This window comes from Pterocles gutturalis, unplaced genomic scaffold, assembly GCF_000699245.1.
Source record: "Pterocles gutturalis isolate BGI_N339 unplaced genomic scaffold, ASM69924v1 scaffold4245, whole genome shotgun sequence".
NCBI classification, from domain to species: Eukaryota; Metazoa; Chordata; class Aves; order Pterocliformes; family Pteroclidae; genus Pterocles; species Pterocles gutturalis.
In genome coordinates this window covers 1-9,386 of record NW_010140477.1, presented here as the reverse complement: position 1 = coordinate 9,386, position 9,386 = coordinate 1, and the positions used below count along the sequence as shown (strand labels likewise).

The window sequence follows — 9,386 nt, the reverse complement described above, 5'->3', positions numbered from 1 at the left end:
GCCACCATGGAAGGTCCCCTTCTTCTTCTACCCCCCATTTCATTGCTGAGCATGACATACAGTGGGGAATATCGTCCGTTGGCCAGCTCAGGTCAGCTGTCCTGGCTGTGTCTCCTCCCCACCTCATGCCCACCCCCAGCCTATGTGGTGTGCAAGCACTGCCCAGCAGCAGCCAAACATGGGTGCGTTATCAACACCGTTCTAGCCATAAATCCAAGACACAGCATGATAGCCATTTCTTGGATAGAAGCGAGTTCCATCCCAGCCAGACCCAATACAGGTCCCTTAAAATAAGCAGCTTGAGCTCAGTTACCTACTAAGCTACTTAACTAACTTGCTAAAATTCAAGTAAGGACAGGAGCAAGTTATGCATCCAGGGAAGTAACCATTTTCAACATCAAAAAAACCACTTTCAGCATCAGTCACCAAAGCCATCTATTTTTTCAGTTTGAGCAGAAAGATCAGGTCAGTCAACAATTAATTTAATTAAGGCCTGTCTTAAGTAACTAAAAGCTTTAAATTAAACTCAAGTTAGACACCAACTTAATTTGTCCAAGTGACAGCTCCCAAGGTGATTCATAACTTGTCTGTAGAACCATGATAAATATGGAGCTATTTTACTTCTGTGTGGTCCAAAGTCTCCAGCTTTTCAGTCAGACGGTTAGAAACAAACTGTATGTTTGTTATGTATTTGTTCAGATACAAATATATCTTAGACACTTGCTGGATTGTGTCACATAATTTTAGTCAAAAAAAGCTACAGCAGGGCTCTAACTAAGCACAAGCAATGCCAGTTCACCGAGTCCACATTGCCATCTTAGTACCTAAGACAAGAAAAAGTTGAGTGACAGTGCTTCCACCACCACTCAACCCCACCCCCCAAACAAACAAACACACAAAAAACCCCACCCCAACTCCAACTCAACAGTTACTTAAGCCTGCTCAAAATTTATACTTGAACTTTACAGGAGTCTGACTGGTCATCCCCATGTATTCCCCAAAACTTTTTCTATACCCATTCTGTTTATGAAGCATCCAAGTTACCTATTCCAAATTTTTTCCATCAAGACAACTCTCATCCCCTCAGATCTCTAATTGCAGGGTAAGCTATAAACTAAGACCTACATATCTTTATTATGATGCAGAAATTAATTATATACAGGCAAGAAAGCATCCACGTTAGGGCAATGGGCAATAATTAAAACACACGAAACATTTTATTTAATAAATTTCATTTATTCCAAGGCAATCCAAAAATTTGTGTAAAAGTGAAAAGCTCTTTTTACATATTAAGTTGTTTTTGTTTTTGTTTTGCACACTTTCTGTGTGGGAAGAGTGAGGATTTGACTGTTTTATTTACAGGAACCCCCTAAGTTTGTTTAAAAATATAGACATAGGTATTAATTAAATATTTTTTTCCCTAAAAGCTAATTGCTGTACAGTGTATACAACAGCTCAAAGTGCCCAAATAACCAAGGGTATTCCGTGACAATTTGACTATACAAGCTTTTTGTGCCCAATTCTCATTCTGACGTAATGCTTCTGCGCAGCTCTTGTTTTTCAATTTTGTTTGTTTGTTTTCATTTTTGGGGGGGGTAGAACAGGGGGGAGTCATGTTGTTGTTTGGATTGTGTTTTTTTTTCTAATGCATACAGTAGTCAAATTATATTACTATGTCACACCCAGTATTTCCATAAGGAAGAAAAGTTATGTTCCTTGACCTTCCAGTTCAGCTGCTGCTATATCAGGTTCTTCATCATTGTAAATGTTTTCTGCCTAAAGAAACAAAAATATTACATTACAGGTGGTAGACATAATTGTTTTTAAACCATCTTCTACACTTTATACAGAAAAAACACGATAATACCACAAAGGCACAGACATCATCCCCTCCTTAAAAGGACCTTCTCCTGCCTTTTCTTAAAGGGCAGACAAATTTAGGAACATGCACACAGTGGCTAGACTTCAGCAGTTGTCTTCCTCCATTGTTTTATTTCAGCAGCATAAGCATTAGGCATTTAACTCCTTACCAGGAAAATTTTACTTGGACTTATTTCAACCTAAGTCTGAGCACACAAAACAAGTTAAAGAATGGGTATAAAAAACCAAAAGCCTGACCTGTGACACACATTTAAGTCTGTTCCTTTTTTTTAACTTAAATTATTCCCAAGTGACTTTATTCCACATTTGTAAGAGAACTGATCCAATTCCTGCAATGTAAAATAATATGAACCAACTGGAAGGTTAAAAAGTATCTTGCTTCACAGTTGGCCTGAGGGAGGTGGGGGAGGGGGAAGTGTAAGCCTTGGCTAGTATCGGATATAAGTTCGCAACTGCCATATTTATTCTTAATACTAACTGGTACCTAAGACTTGGAGTCAAGAATTAACCAGCAGTTATTCAGGTTGGTTTAGTCTTTGTTTTCTTTTGAAAGTCTTACTCTCCCATCAACAGTATAAGTAGTATGGGGGATAGACTACTTTCAGTCACTGAAGGCACAAACAGTCCTAAGAAGAACGAGCCATTTCGGTTTCATTTATGCAACAAGCTACAGAGCAACTCAGGAGCTGTTGTGACACTCACCATTTGCCATATCTGCATTATGTTGTCCTCAGATACAGAACAGATTACCCAAGGCTCATTAGGATTCCAACTGAAGTCTGAAATTTTGGCAGTGTGTCCTCCATGAATAAACTGTTAAAAAACCCACAAGCTTCAGTAAGCCATTTCATCGCTAGAGAGAACTCTGTTAAAACCCAAGATTCAGAAGTTAAATTCATCATGCTGGCGACTAGAAAAAGACGAAAAACTTGCTACTAGAGATTCAAAATACAGGTGTAAAGAAGGTGTTGGGGAAACAACACATTCCATTCGTTGCTTATGGACACGGATACACTTGCTGAAGCAACATTTAAGACAACAGTTCATATTATTATGTGAGCAATTGACTCACATCCTCAAAATGGTGCTACTTCACACTAGGTTGGGCTGTGAAATCCTATATTTTATACCCATAACCTCATCTAATTATGTGAGCACTTACACAGTTACACAGGAAATGGGGAAAACAAACTATAAGGATTTTTATTTGCTTGTCTCCTAAGGAACCAAAACAAAACATGAGCTTTTGTACTTTCTACATCACTAAGGTTAACAATACGGGAGCTGAGTGGTCTAATGTTTGGCTTTACATGTGTTTAGTTACAAAATTGTGAGTACTGACAAGCACATGGCCAAACCATAAATAAGTTCAACAATGAAGATGTGCAAATCATGTCCAGGACAGCTTTGAAAAAAATCACTGCCTTCAGAACTGAACAGAAGAACCCTACTGCAAGCGAAAGCTATGGACTAAAAACTGGGGAGGTGAAAAGATTTAAGAACTGTGACAGTTTTAGTAGCACTGTCATAAGGCATCATACTGCCATAAAGCATGTCAGCAGACTGAAACCTGAACAAAAGCATACCAGCAGCTCAGGAGGCCCATCTTCTGCATCCTCTGCAGACTGCTCTTCTCCAATTTTACTGTAAGAAAGTTTTTATTAATAATGAAAATTACATCCTATACTTAACAGTTCCTAGCCTTGGTTTCCAGTATTTGCTTTTGCTATTGGTTTTTCTCACTGTCAAAAAACTATACGCCTCAGGTATAAAACATCATCTGCTTGGCATTATATCATTACTGAAATAGAATCTAACTTGTGAAGCACATGGAGGCAGAAATCACTTATTACTAAAGACAACAGAAAATAATTCTACCAGCAACAAATCCTCACATATAAGTTAACATTAGATGTACTGTGCTGCTTCTACTGCATACCCGAAAGACCAGGTCTGAGTTAAGCAAGCGGGGAAGGCTAGAGAACAGCACAATCGAGTCTACCAAATCAAGCTCCTCTGCAGCCCTTTTGCTGACCGTCTGGTCACATATACTAAAAGAAAGGAAATGCTCTTCACCTCAGATCCCATACATTAAGCCGACGATCAGTACCACTTGAAGCAAGGATTGTTTCATTATGAGGAGACCAGTGAACCTATTGAAAGAAGACAACTTGACTGAAGCACAGTTACTGACTTCTAAAGCATATCCTGAGTAACCATCACCAGCACCTGGCCACTAATTTTCAACAACTACACTCAAGACATCACTTTTTTCCAGCACAAAGGACATCCTATACCTCAAATGGAATACTTGAAAGTCTTAAGATTTCCCAAATTGAACAGCCAACATTATTTCACTGTTACTGATTTACCACATCATGGAATTTAATTGTCTAAAATTCACTGTTACTTGCACCTACTAAACAGGCAGAGTTCAGAATATTAGATTTACATCCAAGTCCTCTCTAAACCAGGACATTTTAGAGAAACCCCCTAGCTGTACTGAGGGTACTTGCAGACTCCCAGTATCTTTTTAGCAGTAAGTTGTTGACTACTTGCTTCAGAGTCTAGTGGGCAGAAAGAAACTATGTGGTGCTATCTGTATTTGTTGAACCAAAATTCACCATTTAACAGACTTACTATGGTTGGTCACCATATGAAAACCTACATGTTCCTGTCCAAGTCAGTACTCTTCTAGTTTTATTCTACTGATTGTGAGAAAAGTTTACCCACCTGGAAAATTTCATCTTTATGAGACTCAAAAGAATGGAGTTTCAATTTTAAGTTTCGAAGATCCCACAGAGCCACCGTCTGGGAGAAGTAATAGAAATGGTTTTTACTATAATGGCTACAGAAAGATCATCTAGAATACTTATAAATTTAAAGTATACACAAGTAAAAACCTTGTCAGCAGAACCAGTTGCTAGAATGAACTCGCTGTAAGGATTGAAGGACAGGCAGTTGACCTCGGCTGTATGAGCATCTACAGAATGACTTGGCTTGGACATGGTATTAGATCTTGTGTCCCAACTGTTGCAATGAAGAGTTTGAGGGAGGGTGAGAGGAGCAGAGAGGAGAGTGCAAGACAGAGAAAGAGTGAACAAGTGTAAGTTTTCACAGGAGGTTTTTTTTGCTACACATTAGTTTAAAAGGCTACATTATTATTAAACCTAGTCCGAAGCTACAGTTTGTATTCCATAACCTTTCAATATTTTGTGTCTGTTGTACATAAGCAGTTTGCACCAGGAAGCTGATGTACATATTAATTACATCTTATTTTCAAATGATGTGAACACATTAAATGACATGCAGATTTCAGTGATTCTGCAGCATTACTCTAGTTGATTGCACTAAAGAGCTACATGAGGTCATTCCAGAGTTCAAATTTTTTTTTTAATCCAAGTGTTCTGGACTAGTCCACTGGCAGCACACAGAAGGCACCATCCAGAAACCGCTTAACCCCAACTTACATCATAAGCTTCTGATCATCAGCCACGGATCCAAACAGAGATTCATGGAGCAGATGCCATGCCACATCTTCTACTACTGCAGAGTGCCCCGTGAAGATTGCTTTCGCATCAATAATTTTGCCTTCTTTTGGTCCAGCACTTACATCCCATAAACACACAGTCTATAAAGAAGAGTCATATTCTTTTGTTATGTGGCCTCTGTCTGTATTACTTTCAAATAAATAATCACATTCTACATACAAACAGAGATGACACTCCTGAAAGTTTTTGAAAAAGAACACTTAATATGCCATAAATGAGAAGCAAGATAAGCTATCAATCGGTTTTCTGCAAATTCAAGGCCCAAGGATTATTTATAAGGTCACGAAAGCAATTTACACTTTTAAAGCCCACAAAGAACTTTGTAAGCTATTAGCTCAATTGATCTTTGAGAGTCTTACTAATTTACAGCTTCAGACCCAAGCCAGTTTAATTTCTTCCAGCAGATAACTATAAAAACATTCTGTTCTTACTTCACCAATAATGTTACAAAGAACTGTCTGTTGATTGCAGCCTAAAGTCAACTGAGAGTCTTTAGAAATGTAACTACAATACATTAGAACTTTCTCATACAACAATATATATAGCTACACTAACCCAGCTTCTCTCTAATTATTTATTTCAGCATAAATTAGGGGTGCTCTTTGGTTGTGGTTTTTTTTTGTTTGGTTGTTTGTTTTTTTTTTAAATAGGGGAAAATATATGGTTTTTACATGATCATCTGATGCACTGAGAAGATGTCCACTCAAATTTGAGTTCCATGATAAGCCATAGCCTTCCTTCTGGTGCCCTCTTAATCTAAGGTCAGGATTACACTCTCCGCTTGGGTCTGAAAGAGAGGAAATTCCTTCCATTTAGCTTCACCTCGTACAATCCAGAAGAGCATCATTATCACCCAAGAACTTTGTTTCTGTTGCAATAATCATATTTTATACATCAGCCTCTTAGGAGAATGCTGCTTCAATCAAGATTCTCTTACAATATTAAGCATAACCAGGCAGTTAAAGGCACCAAAGATATGGGCCTTCTTATTCAGATTCCACAGACCATCACCTCTCCTCCCAATTACAGTTGTATACAAGTTTATCCTTCAACAACAAGAGGCATTTTGCTTAGCTTTAGGGAGTGTGACCCACCTGGTTTTGAAGGATGTTTAGTGTAGTCAAATACCAACACATCAGCAGATGGTGTTTTTGTAGCAATGATGCAGGGATTCTGTGGCATGTAACGAGCACGGTTTACTTCACCTTCATGGTTAATTTTAATCTCTGTTTCAATTTTGCCAGTCACAGATCCAAAGCCACCAAACTCTACATTTGTTAGAAAAACGTCAGTTTATCGCATCAACTATTTTGAGTGGGTCAAACAGCATTTCATGCCGTTTCCCCGACTCCATGAAACAGTGATAAGCATCTCATCACAACACAATAAAGCTTACGAAAGACTAGCACCATGTGACACAACAGCATTAACACTTTAGATATTTTGAATCTTCTATGATACAAACTTTTTCAGAGCTTTAGTCACTATTTGAAGTAGGTGTGTATCAGTTTTCACCACAACTGACAGAACTGGTAGAAATGCTAATGGGTAATGTTCTGATATACAATTCCCAAGTTCTTCTGAAATAAGAAGACTCTTTTTAGTCACAATTAATGGATATAGAATTAGTGTGAACTGAAAAGTGTATGTGAGCTTTAGTATTTGACAGAAAGTTAGAATACCATTAGACAGGACTGCTAAAACATAATGTAACAATGCATGCATGCCCACCTCCTTTCTCACTGTCATACTGCGAAGCATCAAACTGATCATCATTGGGAATCTGGACTCTTGCAACAACCAGGTGGTTCTGTTCATCAGAGGTGTGCGTTCCCAAAACCAGCCAGTGCAGAGCATAATCCTTTCCTTCTGGCCTGTTTAGAATAATAAATGCATGGAATAAAATTATGTGCTCAGTTCCAGAAATTTGATCGCTGGCATCAATAACACTCAAGATCCAAACTTCTTCAGGAAGCTAGAAAAGAGAGAGTCATGTAAGAGATCCTTTCTTTATCGCAAGAGACTTGTGAAATAAAGTGAACTAGACTCCTCCATAAGCAAGCCAAAGACACAAGCAGCAAATCTACAGTGATAATACAAGCCAGTAAATATTGCCACTATGGCTTGAAAGGGACAATTACAATTTGCATGATAGTTAAAGGTGACACTACTACCTACTTCTATCTTTAATTCCCCCAGCAGTTGCACAGTTTTGATTTGAAAGAGGGTAAATTTAGATTTGATTTGAAAGAGGGTAAATTTAGACTAGACATTAGGAAGAAATTTTTTACTGTGAGGGTGGTGAGACACTGGAACAGGTTGCCCAGGGAAGTTGTGGGTGCTCCATCCCTGGAGGTGTTCAAGGCCAGGCTGGATGAGGCTTTGAGCAACCTGGTCTAGTGGAGGGTGTCCCTGCCCACGGCAGGGGGGTTGGAACTTGATGGTCTTTAAGGTCCTTTCCAACCCAAACCATTCTATGACTCTATGATTTAGAAAATAATCAATACTACTTTCTATAAAACACAAATCCTGAGGACAAGCGGCAACCTATTTTAGTTACTTCTCTTAGAAGCTTTTATCAGTTATTATTTTATTTCAGAACCTCATTTTTAAACACTGCACAGATTGTAGCTAACTAGAATCAACTTTTTCTTCCAGTGGTTAAACATATCACTTGGTAATAAGTGCCGGATGGACAGTGCCATTTATCACTGAAAGGAAAAATTTGAACAGTCAAAATCAAGCAACTTCTGCATGCTTGAAAGCAACAAAGTAGTTATGCTGTCTGAATCCAATCAAACAGGAATCATTTGGGCAATCATAAACCACTGTCAGTATTACTACACCACTTCCAAGGCATCATCATACATTTTGAGGGGGAGAGAAAAATACAAAACAAAATTTAAAAAAAACGCACAATGCACACGCACTTACTTGCATCAGGAACAGGTGTCTCATCATGTCAGGTGCCATACAAAGAGACAGTCCTTGCCTTAAATGGCTTACATACTTTGACACTGGATAATTGGAAATACCAGGTTTTAAACTGAATATTAAGTCAATCTGCAAAATACGAGGCAAGCAGAAGTGTTCCTCATAAGGGCTCCCCACCCTCATATCCCCACTTCATTTTCTTCATGCCACAACTAGTTAGCTCACATCTCTCAGCATCTTCTCCAAACATTCTCATATACAAAATTAAGTGATCATCTAACCACTAAGTACAACATCACATATGTAAGGTGGAATTTTAAAGAAGAAAGAGCGCATCCTCTGATTACTGTATGAGCTTTACACATAAGACCTTTTAAAACCCAGCTGTATCCAGTCCACAACAACATGAGGGACCCAGTCCTTATCCACCACCTCAGTGGAGCCCTGAGTAGTTACCATGACAATTTAAGTTCTGCAGTAGGTGGCACATATTTCTTTTCTCATGCCATCTTCTGCTAGGCTCAACTAGAGTTCTGTAAAATATCAAGTTGTGACTTTTTTTCTCAAAGCTTCTGCACACCCAAAGATCTTTTAAAGTTATAAACAAAATAAAGAGTTACAGGATCACAAAGAGGAGTCTAAGCCAAATTATTCTTGCTTTGCATAGTTTTTATCCTCAAGTTATTCAGCAGATGTGGTTAACAGATAAAAAGAGCAGTGAAACAAGAACTGCAAACAGCCACAGCTCCCGCTAACTCTGAAAACCAAGCAAATCAACAGCTGACCCCTACACCTCCCAGGCACCTTCCAGGCTTCTCTTCCCTTCTCTCACCTGGTCACATCAGGCAACCACTGCACCGTGAGGCTGGGCCACTCCAGAGCATGTGTCATTACCAGGTCGTACAAGAAGGGGGTGTTTTTCTTCCAGATCTTGTACTCCTCGCTGATGACGCGCTCCTCCACCGTGTCCTCCAGCACTGCGGGAAGGGAGAGAGATGAACCAGGGGCTCGGGGCCTGCC

The 9,386-nt window shown here is 39.0% G+C and overlaps 1 protein-coding gene across 1 annotated transcript; it reads right to left on the bottom strand.

The window, feature by feature from the left end:
* Positions 1–1,707: 1,707 nt before the first annotated feature.
* On the bottom strand, positions 1,708–9,339 carry LOC104457659 (histone-binding protein RBBP7). Its single transcript, XM_010083665.1, has 11 exons — positions 9,199–9,339; positions 7,164–7,306; positions 6,527–6,700; positions 6,104–6,219; positions 5,352–5,512; positions 4,785–4,911; positions 4,615–4,692; positions 3,958–4,034; positions 3,468–3,525; positions 2,584–2,694; positions 1,708–1,776 (listed from the first exon to the last, which is right to left on the bottom strand). The coding sequence occupies exons 1-11, from the start codon at positions 9,255–9,257 to the stop codon at positions 1,708–1,710; spliced, it is 1,173 nt and encodes a 390-aa protein (XP_010081967.1). The 5' UTR covers positions 9,258–9,339.
* Positions 9,340–9,386: the final 47 nt, after the last annotated feature.

Bases quoted from the DNA above. Each gene is read 5' to 3' on its own strand.
- LOC104457659 (XM_010083665.1), bottom strand. From the start codon at position 9,257: ATGACACATGCTCTGGAGTGGCCCAGCCTCACGGTGCAGTGGTTGCCT. The intron at 6,701-7,163 runs GTGGGCATGCAT...TAACAAATGTAG, and splicing joins GTATGACAGTGAGAAAGGAG to AGTTTGGTGGCTTTGGATCT. The intron at 2,695-3,467 runs GTATGCTTTTGT...GTTTTTTAACAG, and splicing joins ATGGGCCTCCTGAGCTGCTG to TTTATTCATGGAGGACACAC.